Source organism: Sesamum indicum, linkage group LG6 (assembly GCF_000512975.1).
Source record: "Sesamum indicum cultivar Zhongzhi No. 13 linkage group LG6, S_indicum_v1.0, whole genome shotgun sequence".
NCBI classification, from domain to species: Eukaryota; Viridiplantae; Streptophyta; class Magnoliopsida; order Lamiales; family Pedaliaceae; genus Sesamum; species Sesamum indicum.
In genome coordinates, this window is record NC_026150.1 from 24,151,995 (window position 1) to 24,172,061 (window position 20,067).

At 35.4% G+C, this 20,067-nt stretch overlaps 3 protein-coding genes across 7 annotated transcripts; 1 reads left to right on the plus strand and 2 right to left on the minus strand.

Moving 5' to 3' along the window:
- Positions 514-7,774, minus strand: LOC105165710 (sterol 3-beta-glucosyltransferase UGT80A2-like). 2 transcript variants are annotated; one of them, XM_011084808.2, is made up of 14 exons: positions 7,410-7,774; positions 7,053-7,231; positions 5,986-6,225; positions 5,630-5,741; positions 4,496-4,666; positions 3,856-3,919; positions 3,646-3,703; positions 3,366-3,543; positions 3,024-3,154; positions 2,210-2,312; positions 2,026-2,102; positions 1,544-1,591; positions 1,311-1,460; positions 514-1,031 (listed from the first exon to the last, which is right to left on the minus strand). In XM_011084808.2, exons 1-14 carry the CDS (start codon positions 7,582-7,584, stop codon positions 864-866), a joined length of 1,854 nt encoding a protein of 617 aa, XP_011083110.1. In that variant the 5' UTR covers positions 7,585-7,774; the 3' UTR covers positions 514-863. The 2 variants fall into 2 exon arrangements, with proteins under 2 accessions (XP_011083110.1, XP_011083111.1); XM_011084809.2 differs by having other exon boundaries at positions 5,986-6,208; positions 7,410-7,548.
- Positions 10,217-14,441, plus strand: LOC105165711. 4 transcript variants are annotated; one of them, XM_011084810.2, is made up of 4 exons: positions 10,217-10,519; positions 11,263-11,537; positions 12,794-13,926; positions 14,049-14,441. In XM_011084810.2, the coding sequence occupies exons 3-4, from the start codon at positions 12,816-12,818 to the stop codon at positions 14,060-14,062; spliced, it is 1,125 nt and encodes a 374-aa protein (XP_011083112.1). In that variant the 5' UTR covers positions 10,217-10,519; positions 11,263-11,537; positions 12,794-12,815; the 3' UTR covers positions 14,063-14,441. The 4 variants fall into 4 exon arrangements, with proteins under 4 accessions (XP_011083112.1, XP_011083113.1, XP_011083115.1 ...); XM_011084811.2 differs by having other exon boundaries at positions 12,807-13,926; XM_011084813.2 differs by having other exon boundaries at positions 12,873-13,926.
- Positions 15,247-19,192, minus strand: LOC105165712 (3-ketoacyl-CoA thiolase 2, peroxisomal). The gene is made up of 14 exons (XM_011084814.2): positions 18,922-19,192; positions 18,465-18,541; positions 18,285-18,369; positions 18,087-18,213; positions 17,801-17,899; positions 17,652-17,719; positions 17,469-17,576; positions 17,305-17,382; positions 17,087-17,219; positions 16,891-16,987; positions 16,282-16,405; positions 16,085-16,193; positions 15,742-15,825; positions 15,247-15,651 (listed from the first exon to the last, which is right to left on the minus strand). Exons 1-14 carry the CDS (start codon positions 19,012-19,014, stop codon positions 15,542-15,544), a joined length of 1,392 nt encoding a protein of 463 aa, XP_011083116.1. The 5' UTR covers positions 19,015-19,192; the 3' UTR covers positions 15,247-15,541.

Here is a 20,067-nt window from a genome sequence, read left to right on the forward strand (position 1 = left end):
GTGGGCCAGTCCCCCCCCCCCCCCCCCCCCCAACTGATTTAATTGGTTTGTAGTCCAATAGAACAGTGAGCTGCACTGGTCTAGGATATAATTTTAGCCCATGAAGGATCCTGTTGACAATTCTTTTTTTTGTTTTCTTTATTTAAGGTGGAAGGGTGGGGGTAAATGACTGAGAATTACGTCAGGCAATCAGTTGAACAGAATTACATGTTGTAGGTCGTTATAAAAAAAACAAATGAGTCAATAAAAGCCTTCCCTGAAAATTCGCTTCAGATTATTTTTAGTTTCTTAATTATAAAAAATAAGAAAGGAATGCAAATCAATTTAAAGTCCCTCAACAACAAAAAGAACTAGTTCATAAACTGCTACTCAACAAACCATCCACACGTCATATGTCAACCGAACAAGAGTTTTCGCTACCAAAAAGGAAGAAAAAGAGCAATTGAATTCAAACCCCTGATAGACGTAACCTTTCAAGAGGTGTATTCTGTTGGTACTACAATTTTGATGAAGAAAATGAAGAAAAAGGAAGCCACAACCACATTTTGATGATGCAACAGAACATTGCCTCCCAGCAATTAGGAATTCTTGATGTAATTTTCCTAGCACCAAGAGTTCAAAACACAGTTAATTTATGCAAACTAGACATTACTCATTGAGATGCCCCACAACATCAGCTCAGGGTATCGGGGGTGTGTGGATAAGGTGAGGCCATAAAAATATACATATATGAATGACATTAGAAAGTAGCTCTTGGTATGAAGAAGTATTCTGTAAAATGATACTCAAGCAAATCAAATTATATGATTTTAATACAGATGAAGAATACACACTAGGGGAAATGGAAAACGTTATTCACACTTCTAGGAACAACCAAAGCATCTCCTAATGGAGAAAAAATTCGATGATGTTGGTTTAGGGTCAGGATCGAGTTTTGTGCGGGGAAGATGTTTAAAAAATGCCTTCACAGCTCCTGTAACCCCATCTTCATTTTCCATGGCCTTTGCAAGCTCAACTGCGCGCTCCTTGACCTGCATAAAACCAACCTAGTTGCATTCAAACCTAAAGTAGTTTCTCCTATCTATTGCCAACTCTATGCATTAGCTCATATTCACAAGTGAAGTTTTTTTGTCGATACCTACAAATGCAAGCACAACTTGACAAAACGGGAGGGGAAACCCCCCAACAAGAATTAAAATCCATACATATATCGCAATATTTTGAGTTTAATTCCATGCTGTCTTCATGTAGGATGCTAAAAGAACTTCAAGCTCTTCAACCATACCATAGAAAAATTTAAAGCACTGTACCTTGGGATCTAGCATAAAGTTGATAGCATCGACCAACTTCTTAAGTGAAAATTCATCGACTGGAATTGGGGGAGGACCTACACCCCTGGCATGGACCCTTTCTCCCCAAAAAGGTTGGTCACCAAAGAATGGGATGATGGTTGTCGGGCACTGTATTGCCAGAAAAAAAATATTAATCAAACACAAAGTCACAGGTGCAGAAAATGGATCCAACTATGTCATTGAATCATTACCGCAGCTTTAAGACCAGCAGCTGTTGTTCCTGCACCCCCATGGTGCACCTGAAAACAAATAGGAGGAAAAAGTATTCACCTTAGTGCTCAAATTAGACTCTCCAGATTCGAAATCACTCCATATTGCCACATACACACAAGCGTTTTCCTGGATTTTCTATTGTTTTGGATGCAACACAAAGATTATCACCAACAAACTGCCTCGCTACCATAACACACTTAGCAATCTACCCCCTGGGAGAATGAAACATGAAACACAATTTCTTTTGGTAAGAGCTGCATCTCAGGACAATTTATGCACATTGAATTTGATGATTAGAAGAACATTTCAAATTTACTGTGCAATAAGGATGCTAGTACAAACACACCATAAATAAAGAAATGAAAAGGAAAATTGTACTTAAGCTCACCATAAATAAAGAAATACAAGAAAAGAAAATGGTAAAAGGTCAAGATGCAACAGCTAAAACTAAATAACTCACCACAGCAGCACATTGCAAGAAAAGCCAGTCATGAGGACAGTTATCCAGCAGATATACAAAGTCCTTGTCTTCCGCCACTGAGAAGAAGCATTAGATTCTAAATGAGCCAGTTTAAAGGAAATATATGACTGAGAATCATGAAAAGTAATTTTAGAAAAGATCAACGAAGGAAAAGGGAACTCACAGTTACCAAGGCCACCCCATCCTTTGTTAATTATCCCCCTCTGTTTAGTTATTTCTAAAGCTTCAACAATTATCTGTGTCATTTTCTCGGGCTCTTGAACAGGCTGAAATAGGAAACAAATTGAAGTTGACAACAGTCCTTGTTTTCCAGAAAACAGAAGCTAAGTCACGACACCTTAAGAAATTACTGACGAAACATATTTGAAGGACCATGACGTAGAAGAGGAAAAACATAAAGAGAAGCATGCATCAGTTCAAAGCAACAGCTAAAGGATGCACTACCGCACAAGTAAAATGTCACTATTCCATGAAGAATATGGAGCATGTCCTATTCTAACCATAAATAACTTTAAAAACTTACATAGGCACCTATAACAAAAATATTATGTTTGCAAACCTACTAATAATTGTTTCATACGGTTTTTGTCAAAGGAAGTTCTCCATCAATTATTTAAATTTTACCACAGGGTTCTTGAGTGTAGAACAGTTTCCAACAGATTAAAGTGGGCTTACAATGATCCAGTAACCCTGATGCAGTTGAGACAAACAATTGGAGCTCACTCCAATAACACAGTTGCAACTCATTTGATATGTCAAAGGAAGCTTTGATTAAAAAGAACACAAAAGAACAGTGACCTTAAACATATCTCTGTATCAATTCATCTATATCACCACAAGGAGATAAATGATAGAAAATAATTTGCGGAAACAAGAGAAAGATCTATCTATCTCCCCTATCTCTTTGTTTTGTTTGTTTTCTCCTTATGGAGGGGTGTAGGGTTACTGCTGGGATGTAGAGGAGCTTGGATACTCACAAGACTGCCAAACCCAATATAGATGGGCTTTGTACCAGCTTTAAGCCAGTTTAAAAGTGATTCGGGTGGCTCATAGTTTGAGGCAAGATCAAGGAAGCAAAATCCAACAACATCAACCTTGGGTCCCCAATCTGCAAGACAATATAGCTATAGAGCTTAATCAGCAACAATCAATTTAACAAATGTGAGCAATGATGCTCTTATGGATGAAACATAACTCACAAGCAGTAACATATAATGATGACAACTAACTTAGAGTCGTGTTTAAATATGGTATTGAAGTCACACTTGGCACAAGCACCATATTCATCATAATAAGATACTTTTTAGGAAAATGAAAACCTTTTGGTTTTGGAACGAGGTGAGGACTCCATATATATCCATGCGGAATATCCGACTCAGACCCTTGTGAACCACTTAAATAAGTGATTGGCCGTAGCTTCAGCTTTTTTTTCCTAACATCATTTATCATGTCTCTTATTCCCAGCCAAATCAAGGAGTCAACAATCTGATATGACAACTGCAAAGAAAAAGATGTTACAAAAGGCTAAAATAAAATGATGTTACTTTATAAACAATGAAAAAATGCTAGAAATACAAAATAAGGATTCTTCAAACGCACTCTATATCCAGCTGATTGCTTAACACGAGACAACGGATGGGGGAATTCACTGGTTGGCCTGGCAGAACAGACTATCATTAAGAAAGATGAGAAGGTAATTAACAAAAGGAACAAATTGTTGAGAGATCAACCAGACTACTTTTTTTTTCCAAATCCAAAAAGAAAAAGGAATATTTCTCAATGGGTCCAAATAATCCAGACAAAACTTACGTCCACGGCATTGTGAAAAATATATGAATTGGTACTTTCAATGCTTCGGCGACATGTGTATGCCCTGCAGCAGTGTCCAGGTTTAGAAGATGCATTAACTTTTCAATCAGTCAATACATATAAATGTCAACATTAGACCTCTATCACCAAGGTGACCCAGTGTAACCTAAGTTGATTAGGTTGTTGAGCAAACTTAATGCCCATTCACAAGCGGATACAAAAGTAGCATATGCATTTAGGGATACGACACTATTGACAAAAATTGAGGACAAGATACAGAGGAGACAGGGCAATTCTATATTAAAATGCATTCATGTACACCTGAAGCTGCATAACTGTATAGACATCTATGGCCACATGTGCAAAAATTAACGGCTTTTCTAAGAAATGTTAAATCATGGATCTCGTGATGCCTGCTGCGAAAAGATATTGAAAAAGAGGTAATTCAATCAATATACATGCCACAAGAAGTAGCAGAGGAAAGAAAGACCAATCTAAACCAATAACTCAGAGCTTGTCCATCATATGGACATTGCAAGGGAAATGGTGAAAATATTCAACCATGTAATACAAGATTAGAAATTACATAATTTTAAACAAGAAAAGTGAAGAAAAGGATTGGTTGGTCATATAGTCTAACCATATGCAGGAGGATTAGCAATGATTGCATCTGCTTTGAAAGGAATCCCAGAGTCAATGTCCGGCTCTTTGCATGCTGGAAGTAGTGAATATATTATTTCCTTCATTTGATTTCTTTGTATAGGTATTTCTGAAGGCCCTGAAGGCAAGAACCCTTTATTTTTTACCATGTCTGTGGAAAAGAAAGCATGAAACCGTAAGTTTATTATGCATTCTGCCATGTGAAATAAAAGGATAAATATTTTCAATAACAAAAGGAAGCATTCATGCTGCAAAAAAGTTTTTCAACACAGCATAATGATAATCTGAAGTTTTAAATGCATAACAAAGAATATCAATATAATGAAAATGCTTACAGATGATATCAAGAGCATAGTAGACTTTCACATTTGGAAATGAAATCGATCATGCGGTTAAACACTCTAGGCGAAGTTTCAGAAAGGAAGCTAAAAAGTGTACGTTCTACCAGCCAAAAAGCTACCTATCACAGAAATGACAGTAATATCAAAACCTAAGATTGTCGCATTGTGCCATATATTATTAACTTTCTAGTGAGTTTTCTGTTTATGCACGTCATAAACTATTATCAGCTGAAATGTGAACATTGCACTCCAAGAGAGAGCAAGAAACCAAAAGGATGTTGGAATGCAAAAAAGTATGATGCCAGCAATAGCACTCTTCATTACGTTTTCAGCCTCTCTGAGTGCTTTCCCTCCAAATCACTGAATTTATTTCCTTTGGCGTCACAGTGATACTATAGGTGCTTAAAATACTTAATATGTAAGAAATTTAAAGCTTACTTTTCAGAATATGTGGTTGAACAAACATATTATTACATAAATTTCCTAAAATCTGCAACCTCTGAATTTCTTGTGCAATTATGCAAGCACAGAAAAGTTCCTTTAAATGACATGTGCTCCTTTTCTGTCATACATCACCTGTGTATGCAGGCCTCTCAAGATGCTTGGCAACATATTGCTATTTTCACAAAGTTCCCTGAACATATATGGACACTATTACTTCGTTTCAACGTTTTAGTCTGTTGAATAGCTAGTAAGACGTTCAAATGTATTATCACATCAGGTCATCAGATATTGACTGAAAAATGAACAAAATATGAGTATTCGGAACATACATCCGGCAAGAACTTTTGGATCCCCACCAAGGGGATAGAATTCCAACCCAGATGTCAACACAAACTCTTTGAAATTGGAATGTGTGGCCAATCTAACTCGATGACCATAATCCTGCACCCAAGCATCCTCCGTCAACAACTTCATAAGGAAACCCAAAGAGATAATAGCTGGAATAGTGAAAATAAGTTGGGTGTTGTTTTCTGATTAAGAAATTTTCATTTTCTCCTTCAAGAGCAAAGCAGGTAAACTTCGCACACCAATTTGCCAGTACTTAGTTCATCTGTAATTTTTAAACAAGTATACTACAAGTTCATGGATGAGGTCTAGCGAATCTAATGCAATATCAAGTTAATACCTGTAGTCGCTTTCCTATTGCAACAAATGGCTGCACATCTCCACGAGTTCCAACAATAAGCATGACAATTTGCATTGGAGGAATATACTGAAGTTCTGTTGCATCAAGTGGATCTTCGTCAACTTCATTATAGACACTCTCCGAACCAACTCTGAGATTATGAGGTTCAACATCACCCGGAACTTCAAATTCTACAGTTCCATCGTCTTTAACAGTAGCAATTCTGTTCAACAATTTGAGCTGCAATGTTTTAAATATTTAACGAAAACCCAGGCATGTATTCTGTTCAACAAATTAAGTTGAAGTATTTTAACTATTTAATCAAAATCTAGGCAAGCAAGCATGATTAAACAGGTTCATGTGTCCAAAAGTTATTTGAAATGTAGCATTCTACTGAAATAGATAATTCAGCATGAAATTGAGGATACAGCATTCACAAAGATTACAAGACAAATTCTGGTGAATAAGATGAGGTCACTAGCTAGCATATTGCATTGACATTAAATTTAGAGGTCTATCACAATAGAAAGAAGATTACTTATACAAGCATTGATCATAACCTGGTATTGGAAAAAGAAATTAGAAAAATATGTAAAGAATAAAGATAAAAGAAACCTGCTTCTACGTTACTACTTAAGATATGTGCATAACAGCAGAGATACATGTCAAATTACAAGTAGCCAAGCACCAGGGAAAAAATTACTCCAGGTGATACCCCATAAATCATAAATGATTTTACATTATATCCCAATAATGGATGTGGTATGCAACTAACAAACAATGGATATGAACCTAGTTGACAAATCTCCAGCACAAGCTAATCAAAGAGTTCATGATCTATAGACAAACTTATGATAGACAAAATCCTTTTTCATATTGAAGTACTTATTGCGAACAGAAAGACAAATATTAATGAGAAAAATCATTTGATAATTTATTCAATCCAAATAGCAAACATTTCAGATTAATTTTCGCGACCTACAAAGTTATACAAAGAAAGAATGAAGAACTATGCATGATACCGCCGGTGTTAAAACCACACTTGAAGCTCTGAAAAGGATCTTTACCTTCTGCTGCACAGGAATTCGGTCATCAAAAATCTGCGCAGCCTCTTCAGCAAGCCTATTATCATGTCTTTGCCTCTCGGTCTTTGATCTTTGGAAACCCACAGGCAGCTCTAGCTTCTCAGAATTCAAGATTTCCGGCGGCATGGTATTTACTCTGGGAAAAATCGGTCCCGTACTCCCTTCCAACATCAACCACCCAATTTAACAATGCATCTAATTTAAACTCAAAATGTAAATAAAGTCACGGCCCCAAGCACAAACAACTAAACACTAAATCATCCACTCCTTTTCCGAACTTCAATTCCCATAATCCTGCAATTCATTAACTTAATTCTTAAAAGAAAAGCCCTGACTCACCAGAAGACTTGCTGCTGCTGCCGCCGCCATTGGAAAGCGGGACAGACGAAGAAGCTGAGGCACCAGCGCCGGCAGCAACGCTACTATCGACTGGAGTAGTGGTCGCCTCCGAAGTACCTTCCTCGAACCTGACGGATACTTCTCCAGAACTCGACGAAGAGCTTGCCTTCGCCATTGGCTGCGCCACCGCCTCCGGTGGATTCCGCGTTTGATCCAGATCTACAGATTCTTCCAGAAACAACTACGTGTAGTTTGTCTTACGCATCAACTACAGATAGTAAATTGATGGGTTGAAGCGTGTAGAGGTAGAGGGAGAAAGAGAAAGAAAGACGGGGCCACGTTCAGAGGAGTGGGAATCAAAAAAGAACTGTACGTCAAACAAAAAAGAACTGTCCATAGCAATTCAACGCAACGGTCAACGCTTGCCCGTTCTCGTGTCTCCTCCATTAAGCGCCACTCTTCAACATCCGTTCGTTACTTCTTTACGTAGCAATTTAAATTATTTGCCTTGCATTATGGATAAATATTAATTTTTATTTAATTTTTTATTAATATTTATAATTTTTAATTCACAAAATAATTTATTGATCATATAAAAGTAAATCTTATAAATACTAAATATAATTTATCGAATCACAAAAAATTTACATGTAACTATACCAAATCTTAGGAAATGAGAGTAAAATTGTCCCTATATATATATACCAGCTATTATGATTCGTCGTTCCTATTTCACACTTTCAAATATATTATAAATAAGTGTAAAGTATATCACTTAGTGAAATTTGAAAAAGATGAATAGGTTAGTTATTTTATCAGGAATGACGTTTTTGACTTCATAAAAAATTGATACGGCTATGTCATTAACCGCCGTTTGTGAGTGTGGAAAGGCTTTTCATTTTATATTAGTATAAATATTATCTTTTATAATAAATAATTTTAAAATTTATTGTGCATTTGTTATTTATTATTATGAATAATTACGTTGCTCTCTTCTAAAATTTTGTATAATTATTTATAAAATATTTTGATTTAAAAAATTACATATATTATTCTTATCGTTTGTTTTATTTAATAAATATTTTTTTTTTATTTATCAAAATTGAGCGAACTTGCTTATATTAGCATAAATAAATAAATGAATAAAAATTCAATTCATTTAATACTGATTTGTAACTTTTGTTGAAGGACAGTGACAAAAGTTTGATGTGTGTTTGGAATGAGGTGCACCCTACAAAACAAAGAGATAAGGTATCAAACAAAAAGGAGAAAAAATCAAAAGGAATTATGATAGTGTTGGTGGGGAAATATCTGCCTTTTTCTCTATTAGAATTAGCAAGTGGGTGCCACGTTATTTTTACGTACATATAATAAATATTTTTTTATATTTTAAAAAAAATTATAAATAATAATAAAATATATAATTTAATACATTGTATTAAAAAAATAAAATTACGAGTTTATCAATTAATATAAAATTTGAGAAAAGTGAGTGTTTGGCTAAGTTTTTCTAAAATATCGTATAAGCTCTCTAGGATTTTTAAAGAATTTATTGTTATTTAATTTTTCTAACATGAAAAAAAAATATTTAATTATTTAATAATAAATTATTATAATTAAATAAAAATAAAAAAATAGTATTAATATTATATTTAACGAAAAAATATAAATTCAAAACACTATAAATTATACGACTAGAAATAGACATTGCATTAACAAAGAAAATATCAATTACATATCTATATTAATACTCGATTAGCATGAATATACATATATATCATTTTTATTCAAATGTTTAGGCAATAATTCGTTATTTTTTTATTATCGTAAAATAATTATTTATCAAGTTTTGGTTCCGAGTTAAACTAAGGTATACTATTTATAAAAGTATTTTAAAAACATTTAAAATAAAATACGTCAAGAAATAACAATTATTTGATTCTAATAATATCATGTCATTTTTAATCATTTTATCAATAAAAGGCCTTATTATGCCAAGCATTCTAACATCTTATAAAATTCAACAATCTTTTTTTATCCAAACACTTCAGGAGTTTATTTCTAAAATAAGATATTTTAAAAAAACTTTAACCAAACACTCTCTTAGTGGAGTGTTTACTAACATTTCGGCCAGCCCCGTTATTGAGTGGACCGGCCAGTATTGGACCACAAATTTAGGTGATTCTAATCACCAACAATCGATGTTGGTTCTTCTTCACAAGGATCTTCGTTTCCTCTCCATTTCTAATATATATATAATTTATAATAATGTCGTCCCACAGCATATTATTTTTTTTATAATTTTTTAAAATTAAAATCAATAGAGTAAAATTGATATTTTCGTATTACCATCTAAACATTATATACTTATATCACATGGTAAAAAGTTTCAAAAGAAATATATAATTATATTTATTTAGTATATCAAGTTTCAAAGAAGTCACACGTAATTTACCTTTATTGTTACTAACCATTTTTGAGTGACGGCATCTCGTCGCAAATCCTTTTTTTTATACTAATTGTTATGGCACGTCGTTTATGTATATAAATAATATTATAAATAAAAATAAAATATATAAATTAATGTATTATATTAAAAAAAGAAAAAAAATGTTAATTTAGTAATTAATATAAAATTTAAAAAATTAAATAAATTAATTATTTTACTGATTGATGAATTCATAAAAAATTGATGCAACAGTGTTATTATCGGTCGTGATTTTGTTTTTGTATAGAAATAGAGGAATAGATTGGCATAGAATGAGTATATATTATGGTCATAAAAGAGGCGGTTGTTAATATGTTTCACTTTCACCGTTCCTCTTTCTCTTGTCGTTTAGGTTAAATGAATTGCTCTAAATTTTGTGTTTTCAAATACAGTGTATAAAAGCGGCGGGTGTTTCTCTTTTAATCCTCCAAGTACTTTTTCATCTCAATCTGTAGTTTCCAGGGTGTATCAGAAATCCTCATACGGAGCTCTTTTCCCAGAATATCAACCCACTTTCATCGGACGCTATCTCGTAAATTCCACCTAAAAATTATAAAATTGAACTCCTCCACAATCAATCAATCAGAGGATAATCGCCGGACCATCTCTAATTTCTCCAACTGTAATTCCGCACCTTTAATATTCTTGATTTCTAGTTTACCTTAATCGGATGTTTGTTTGGTTTGAGTTGTTCCTGATCGTTCTGATCTATCTTATATATACATGTGGGCATGTACAATTCTGTTATTGATTAATGTGCAGATGTAGTAAAGGATCTTTCTGGTACTTTTATACTTGAAAAACGGTGATCTGGGAGGGGAATACTTTGTTGTTGAAAGAGATTGATGATGGCTTCTTGGATTTTTGTTAGGGGTGGTATGTTGTAATGGTAAAATTTTTAAATTGATGATAAGTTCTTGCCGTCTTAATACTTTGTGAATTTTAATCTTTTTTTGTCTTCTGGGTCTAAGTTCACCTGTTAACTGCGAACGAGTTAATTTCAGGATTAGATTTAGCAGGGACTGCAAGGTAAGTTTTGTCTGGTGAGGTTGTTCTTTGTGATTCCAGTTGCCATACATTCTTGTACTTACCAGGGCTTGTACCAGCCTGGCAGGCAAGGTGAAGTGGGTTCTAGTATGTTGAACGATGAGATGATGATCCTGGCAATTTTATAGAATTGGGTTAATATTTCAGTTAGATTTACTGCTGTAAATTAATTAGGTTTTGTTGGCTGGATTTAATGTCGCTGACTTGTGTCTGGTTTGATTGTCTCTCTGCTGCAACATGCTTGTTTGTAATTTTGCTTATTTGCTGTTTGATTAGAAAGCTGGATCATGTTGTGCAAATAACAATTTTCTATTCCAGAATACTACTGCAGGCTGTGGGACTCGCTGATTTTGGCTCAAGAAATTGTCAATAATCATTTACTTGAAGCATAATTACTCCAAGAATTTTAGGATTGTATATTTCGTGAATTCGAACAAGAATTGCCCGTGACCAGTTGCCATCTGATGTGCTATAAGGTCAACTAAAGACACTGTATTATATCATTTGCTAAATCAGAGCGTTATAAGATTCAGATCCCATTTTATAAGGTTCTGAAGCTGCCAGTAAAAGAGAAACCTCAGTACCTTTTCCTGGTGAGTAAAATTGAATGGCCTATATTTGTATTCAAGGATGTGTTGTTATTGCCTTCATAACAATCTGATGTCTGTGATCTGTAGTGATGATTTATGTTTGTTAATGCAGTTATCACTGGGTTAAGTTACTTTCTATGTCAGTTCTGTCTTGTGACATCTTTCAATTTCTGTAGCTGTTGAACATATTTACTGTTTGTATAGTAGGTATTCTTCGTTTCTTTTTGTCTGTGTGATTAATCAGGGAATTGGTTGTGGAGTGCGTCAGGCACTTCCCTGTCTTGTTTCTTTTAGTTGAGTACTGGATTGTTTTGGTAACTATCATCTCTAACACTCATTGTGCCAAGTAATTGCCGCCTTTCTCAATATCCAGGTAACTCATACAAAGAGGTATTTTTAGTGCTGTCAGAGGAATGAATTAGGGAGAAGTACAATGAAATTAAAGTGACTAAGCACCATGATTTCTGAACCTTGTAGTTATATTGGCTTACGTTTGTATCAAGTAATCTCTGTGTGCCCTTTGAGGTGGATCCTAAAGCAGTTTTCACCCTTGAGCTGTTGTCTAATGGTTACTATGGTGACAAATGCATTTTGGATTTATTAATTGCGCCTTCATGCACAATGTTTTAGCGTGCACTTGAAGTGTTCTAATCTCATTCCATATGTTTTACATAATGAATTTGTTATAGTCATGGTTGGTCTCACAGCAATCATGCCTGCCTGTGAGTTACTTTTATTAATGCATTTGTCTCTTTCCTTCATTATGATTAACTTGAGGTAACGGGTGAGAAACTTTTGTTGTTCTCAATTTAAAGTGTCTTTGCTTTTGGAGTTTTGGTCATGACCTCCAGCGGAGGTGAAGAGAGTTCTTATTGTGGTGAGCTTGGGTGGTTTAGAGGTTTTCTTGCAGTGATGCAATGCATATTTCCTGCACAGGGAAATGAGAATTTCATGGCTAGATGAATAGATTAAAGATATTGATCTTCTCTAAATGCACAATAGAAAATTATACACTTCTACATATTGACAATTATAAGTGCTGAACAATTATACACGTCTATGGATTGAAAATTATATTTGCTCTTTCTTTGAGTTGGCACAATTTACATTTTTTTCACCCCAACAAAGTGCTGCTTTGATCCTACCTTTGTTTAATGATGTTGCACTTCTGCTGCCAATTTATACATTAAAGTTCTGTCCAGTTTATATGCTCACCTTTCTGCGAATTAAAACCATGACGCTGATGCATTCAATAATAGTAACATATCACAGTGCACATAGATGGCTAGTAGAAAAAGAAGCATATCAAGTGATGCAGATGTATCTGATCTGTACAAGGAATGGGATGAAGCTTCATGCCCCATATGCATGGATCACCCCCACAATGCTGTGCTTCTTATTTGCAGTTCCCATGACAAGGGATGTCGTTCATATATATGTGATACTAGTTATAGGCATTCAAATTGCTTGGATCGATTTAAAAAGCTGAAAGAAGAAAATTCAGACAGCTTTTCTGGAACCAGTTTGCTACCAGGAAGCTCTCATGATTCGACTGGCACTTCGAGTGGGAATTTGGACCTGACAAATTCTAGTCCCCGTGGGGAACTCGGAGGTCATGTGAATCACAATCTGACTCCAAGCATCCACGATGTTCATAACGATCTTGATGAACGAACACGAGAATTATGGTTACCAATTGATCTTGGAGAAACCGATATAGAGAAGTCAGAAGAAGGGTCAAATTTGAGGTGCCCCTTATGCCGTGGAAAAGTTTTGGGCTGGAAAGTTGTAGAAGAGGTGAGGAATTACCTCAACCTCAAGTCTCGAAGCTGCTCTCGAGAATCATGTTCATTCATTGGTAACTACCGGGAGCTGCGTAGGCATGCTAGAAGAGTTCATCCAACCGTGCGTCCGGCTGATGTTGACCCATCTAGACAGAGAGCTTGGCGTCGCCTTGAAGACCAGAGAGAGTACAATGATATTGTCAGTACCATTCGTTCAGCCATGCCTGGTGCTGTGGTAGTCGGTGACTATGTGATTGAAAGTGGAGATAGGCGATTGGGTGAAAGGGATAGAAACGGAGGTGCTGCTGATGGTGGACGGTGGTTAAGCACCTTATTCTTGTTTCAGATGATTGGTTCGCTGGACCCTGGAGCTGAGCTAAGAGGTGGCAGATCAAGAGTGTTGCCGAGGCATCGTCGTGCTACTGGGACCTTTTCCAGGCGCCGCTATGTCTGGGGTGAAAATCTGTTGGGTCTTAGAGACGAGAATGATGACAACGAGGAGGATGAAGAAGATGAAGCGGACCTGAATATATCAAGCAATCTTGGAGATGATGGTCCTCCAAATCGAAGAAGGCGACGTAGGCTAACACGTGCTTCATCGGATGAAGGTCAGCAATAGGCTGCATTCAGAAGCACATGGTAGTCCTTTCAATTAGTTTGAAAGCAGAAGTTGCATATAGATTGACAAGTCTTGTGATTGGTCTTGGCTGACCTTTTTTCCTATTTTCAGATAACCATTTTTAATGGTTGGTAAGATTGCCTCTTGATGAAGAGGACTTTGGAGTTAACCAGGGAACCTGGTTTTGGGTATCAGACAGCACTGAACAGAGTGGTGGATGTAGTGACATATCCAGGCATATCTATCTAGGATTTGATGCATGTGTGATTCCCTTCATTGGGGAAAGGGAAAGAATCATTAGTCCCTGCTTTGGGTCTCAGTGTTGTTTGTTTTAGATTGGGGATGATATCTCCTGTCATTTCTATTCAATGTCTTGTGTTTATTCATGACATTTAGGATGTAAGCTTGAAAAAACTACGTTTGCATTTTGGACAGTCTGAAAATGTGTATGGGGTGATGTAATGCGTATTTGGTATTGTTTTTAAAGAGATTTTGAAGGTGTTTTGTAGTGTGTTATTGAAAAGATGGATTGACCATACCTTTCAAATACTTGATGTAACCAAAACGAAACCAAGCTTTATGGTTGGTTTTGCAGGAAAATAGATTTCGTCTTGCTTGATAGGCAAAGGCAATCAAAAGCATTTGCATATGTTCCGTCTTTAAACACATGTTTACTCCGAAGAAAATGAGTTCATGAGGCCGTTTTTTATTCATAAAGTTGAGACCTTGAGATATCCTCCTCATTGTTTATGAATATGAGTGACTTGTATTTTATTTGTCTCATTTGAACATGATCATTGATAAATTATTGATACTAGTTGTTGTGGTACGTCGTTTCTATGTGTTTATAATAAATTTTTTACGTTTTAGAATATATTATAAATAAGAGTAAAATATATAAACTAATGCATTAAATTAATAAAAGAAAGATAGAAAATAAATTTTGAAAAATTAAATAAATTAGTTATTTTTTCATGAAGAGTATTTTTTACTTCACAAAAAAATTGATATAATGATGTCATTAACCATCGTTTGTGAGTGTGGAGAGACTTTTTCTTTTTTTATTAGTATAGATATTGAATTTATCGACCATTTTTTTAATTTAAAGGTATTTAATTATGTAATAATCAAAATGAAAAAAAAAACAGGAAAATAGGAAAACATTGAGAAATGAAGCTTTACAGCATTTGAAATAAAAAAATTAAGTTTTTTTTTTTAAACAATAAACTATTATTATGTAAAATAACTCGATTACAATTAATCCTATCACATATCAATACCTAACAAAGGCAGTTACAATAATTATACCTTAATCAACAAAATCTAAATAACATTTATTATTACAATAGACAATATCTACTGTGCAATAGTACATTCCACGTATTCAACGCGTTTGATACATGACCTTAGGGGCCTCAGATTCGTCAATCGAGCTAGTCCTCATTAGCTGAGTTGTACTTAAAATATTTAACAGAGACTCTGTTATCGCTCTCTCTCTTCAACACCGGAATTGGTTTACAATAAACTTAACATTGCACCTGTTTTTTCATGTCTCATCCACCATCAATTTCACAAACATAATTCATTTCCATAACAAATTGTGCTCACATCGCATCCTTTGATAAGAAGTTGTTCTCACTCACCGCCCGTGCATTACACAGATCGTCCACACAGTCCCCTCTTTCAAGAACAGCAGCAGCACCCATGCCCGAACCTGCAACACCAAGAATCGAGATGTATATAATACGTTCGACATGTCAAAACCTGCTCAACTTACCGGAATCTGTATAGAGAAAATGGATACCTATACACATTGATATAACACCAAAACGACAGTCCTTGCCACGACGCTTCATCTCATTTAGTAGTGTAGCAACACAACGAGCCCCTGAGGAAAAAAGGTAAACATTTTCACCAACCTTTGTTACCTACTCCACACCACATTTTTGCTCGGCATGCTATTAGCCATCCAGATTTACTGTTTCAGATTGGTATCTTGTTTGCAATCAACTTCATATATACAAGTGTGGCGTACAATGTTCCTTAATATACAGCTGATGTGAATTTATATATATACGAGACAGCAGAATACTTATATTGTATTCTCAGTGTGATCAAACTAGTAAGAGATCTTGAGCATAGATTACCTGTAGCTCCCAAGGGATGTCCGAGGGCCATTGCTCCTCCATTGACATTAACTTTTTCACGATCAAGGTCCAGTTTCTTGCAGCAATATACGAACTGGGAAGCAAATGCCTGCAAATTGAATGGCAAACTTGCACGTTTCTTAAGTTGGTCAAACCATTTCAGCTTCCAGAATGTTATTACTGGGACAACAAAGTACCTCATTTATCTCGAATAAATCAATGTCGCTAAGTTCGAGACCAGCTGACTTAACCGCTGGTGGAATAGCAACGGCAGGGCCGATGCCCATAACACCAGGATCCACACCCACAGCAGCAAAACTCCTGTAGGTGAGGTATAAACGCTTCTTCAGAGAAAACAGGGAGGCTTGAAAAACCAAGTCAAGTTCGAATATCCTTCTCAAGGAATCTTTGAATACAAAAAATAATCATAAGAAATTGATAAAAATACTTCAACCCCACATACACTTGCAAATTTCAGCTTTGGAGTTGACACACGTGACACCATTGATGTGAGAGCTACTATGTTTTATCCTAAAGTGATTTATGTGAAGAGATAACCCAAGAGAGTGATTTCTTTTGACAAACAAATAGTACTGAGGATGAAATTGGGGATTGCAGGCAAAGATAACACAGATAAGAAAACTTTGATGCACACCGATCCGCTCATGAAAAGCAAATTCGATTATGTTAATCATTTAATTCATAACTATTCAATGATATCTTTCAATGAATCAAAGCATCTTTATGAATTAATCGAAGCACCTGCGATACACTAGCAGAAAAGATTTCAGTATTCAGGAACACACCTGAATATGCCAAGAATGGGAAGCCCTTTTTGCATAGCCAAACTTCGTTTCATGAGGAGGACAGCTCCAGCACCATCACTCACCTGACTTGCATTCCCTTAGAAATCACATTAGTGCATTTTAGTCAGAAGCCATACAAGAAATGCTCGCATATTCATGCACCAAGTATTTTACATGAGAAAGTAACTTCTTTTACCAGCAGTGGTGGTTCCATTCTTCTTGAATGCGGGCTTCAACTTTGCCAAATCTTTCATATTTGTGTTTGGCCGAATTCCATCATCCACTGAAATTGTAACAGGCCTGACCTCACCGGTTGTGGGGTCAACAATCTTTTATGTAAAATCATCAGTTAGAAACCATAAAAAGATTATATTTCTTATTACAGACAAGAAAGTTTCCAGGTTTCTGGTTCACCTTTGTCGAAACTGGAATTATTTCATCTTTGAATTTTCCTGATGCAGCAGCAGCAGCAGCACGTTGATGAGAGATAACCTGTTAATGCAATTTCCAGGGGGTTACAATTATTCAAAAGTTTAGTATACTTATATATTAGTATGCTACTGAAGAAGAAAACTCACAGCAGCTTGATCTTGTTCTTCGCGGGTCACTCCATAGCGTTCTGCAACATTTTCAGAGGTAACGCCCATTGGAAGAAGACAGTCACGAGCTTGACTGAACCTTTCCACCTGTCATATGCCCATTTGAAGTCATCATTAACAAGCTGTTCAAGAGAAGAAGGAAAGTTCACAGTTATCACATACTTTTGGGTTAACCATTTGAATTGCGCCCATAGCATCTACTGTCATCGACTCCAATCCAGCAGCAATGCCTGTATGGAAATAGAACCAATCAAGGGCCAGGCAAAAATGTGTCTTCACTAGGCGTTTAAATGATTCACCATTTCTTTTACCTATGTCATAATACCCAGCTTGTATGAAGGCAGCAACATCAGCAACGGCCTGGAGACCAGACGAACATTGTCTATTGACTGTCCTGACAGGTACACTATCTGTAGAAAGATCAATTATAATCAGCAATGAACAAACTAAAGGAACTACAGCATGCAAACATTCTGAAGGATAAATATATATTGTTGCAGAAGATGTTTGAAGTATCAAAGAAACTAGAATAAGGAAGAATTAATGGTGAAGTAGCATCTGAAAGGGTATAGAAAGGAGGGAGGGAAGAAAAGATACCCGGAAAACCGGCATATAGTGCTGCCATCCTGCACTCAATAGCTCTCAGCGAACCTGGAGCAAGAACTGTGCCTACAATTATATCTCCCACCTCAGCAGGATTCAGATTTGTTCTATCAATCAGCGCCTGCAATCAGAAGACACGAGAATAGCTAAGAGAAGACCTCCAAGAAAGGGCACCGGAAAGCAAAAACTCACCTTTAGTACAGCGGCAAGTAAATCATCCGGAAGGGTGTCTTTGAATCCCCCTCGTTTAGACTTGCAAATGGCAGTTCGATAAGCTCTGTAAGAGACAAGTCACACATGAAACCATTTATTAGCCCGCAATCTAAACAAAAACAACAGGACAAACTGAATGATAAAAGTGAAGCAACTCACGCCACAATGACAATGTCATCTCCAAAAGCAGCTGTTCTGTGGTATGCAGCACTATCTCCGGCCAAACATATCGAAGGCTGTTAAAGAAAACACATGAATGACCAAGGAATTGAAGCCGAAAGGTTTCAAACATTTGTAGATGGCATGCAATAGTCATTCAGATGGTGCTTTGGTAGTTTGAAGCATTTCCTTGAATGATTTACAATCACATCTTCGCATACTTAAGCCAAGAAATAGTCTAATTGTTACAGAAATAAAGTTGTTTCTTTCAAATTATGCAAGCAATTTTTCTGCATCCACCAAAATCATCATAATTCAAGAAAAGTCTTACCAACAAGATCTGTGTAACACAAATTAAAGAATTAACCCATATTGTGAAGTAATTCACTTGAATTCATTAAAAATCAAAAGGGCCGAGCAGAACACTGTCCATAAATACAAGGAGAAAAAAACTCACAGAAAGAGAAGAATCAGAAGTCTGGTGAGAAACTGAAGAAGTGGGTCGCAAATGTTGCAGCAGAATTCTTTGTCTGTTAGTGGCTTTCTCCATTTTCTTCTCCCTCTCCCTTCAGTTCTCTCTTTCTTGATCAACAGTTGTTCTTCCACTGCAAGACTCTCTCTCTCTCTAACCCACAACTTGGAAGCGCATTTAAAGGCATTGACTTGCAAGAAATTGAGTGGGATTTTGTTAAATGGGATAGAAAAGGCGTGGTGGTGTGCGATGTGGACGGTGAAACTCCGTTGATCATACTAGGAAAGTTCCGTGAAAACATGTTTCCCGTTTTTCACAACATTTTCCAAGTCCACGGCTCAAATCTATGCCTACGGACAAAACATAATTTTGTTTCTTTTATAACACAAAAGATAAAAAAAAAAAAAAAACATAAAAAAAAACATAATTTTGTTTCTTTTATAACACAAAAGATAAAAAAAAAAAAAAAACATAAAAAAAAAGAGCAAATGCTGTAATATTACACCGACTTTTCAGTTGCTTTTCTATTTACGAGGTATTCAGGTGTTGATTCACACAGACACACTCCACTCTTGCTTTTGACAAAGAAAATATTTCACGTAATTATATTTACACCTTCCACCCCTTGTATGTGTATATAAACTACTCAATGATTCTTAATAATATGAAAAATGGGCAATTTTTTTAATAATGCTGATATTTTTAGAGAGTATATATGTAATTTTTAAATAATAAGAATAATTTATATAAATAATATTGATATTTTTAATAATATGTGTATTATAATTTAAAAAGTATAATAATTTGTATAATCAAACTATAAATCAAAGAATGTAAATATAATTACGGATATTCACTCCGGGGTAATAAATACCACCTTTATAAGTGTTATTTGTTACTAGACTGATGCCTGCAAATTTCTTCTTCTTCTTCTGAAGTGATCAGTAAAATTTTCAGAACTTATTTGATTAATATGTAAACTTAACTCAAGTGTTTTTTTATATATATATTTATGTATATGTAAATATATACATATCAACAAAATGAATCATATTATTGGACGGAGATTAATGCAAAATTAGAAGGATGTATCATCGCATAATGCTCCTATAAGGTTTTCTTAAGGTAAAT

Bases quoted from the DNA above. Each gene is read 5' to 3' on its own strand.
- LOC105165710 (XM_011084808.2), bottom strand. From the start codon at position 7,584: ATGGCGAAGGCAAGCTCTTCGTCGAGTTCTGGAGAAGTATCCGTCAGG. The intron at 3,155-3,365 runs GTTTTCATTTTC...ATTGTCTTGCAG, and splicing joins CCTCGTTCCAAAACCAAAAG to ATTGGGGACCCAAGGTTGAT. The intron at 1,032-1,310 runs GTACAGTGCTTT...GGTTTTATGCAG, and splicing joins ACTTTATGCTAGATCCCAAG to GTCAAGGAGCGCGCAGTTGA.
- LOC105165711 (XM_011084810.2), top strand. From the start codon at position 12,816: ATGGCTAGTAGAAAAAGAAGCATATCAAGTGATGCAGATGTATCTGAT.
- LOC105165712 (XM_011084814.2), bottom strand. From the start codon at position 19,014: ATGGAGAAAGCCACTAACAGACAAAGAATTCTGCTGCAACATTTGCGA. The intron at 17,900-18,086 runs GTATCTTTTCTT...ATCTTTCTACAG, and splicing joins ACTATATGCCGGTTTTCCGG to ATAGTGTACCTGTCAGGACA. The intron at 17,720-17,800 runs GTAAAAGAAATG...ATTTCCATACAG, and splicing joins AGCTGGGTATTATGACATAG to GCATTGCTGCTGGATTGGAG.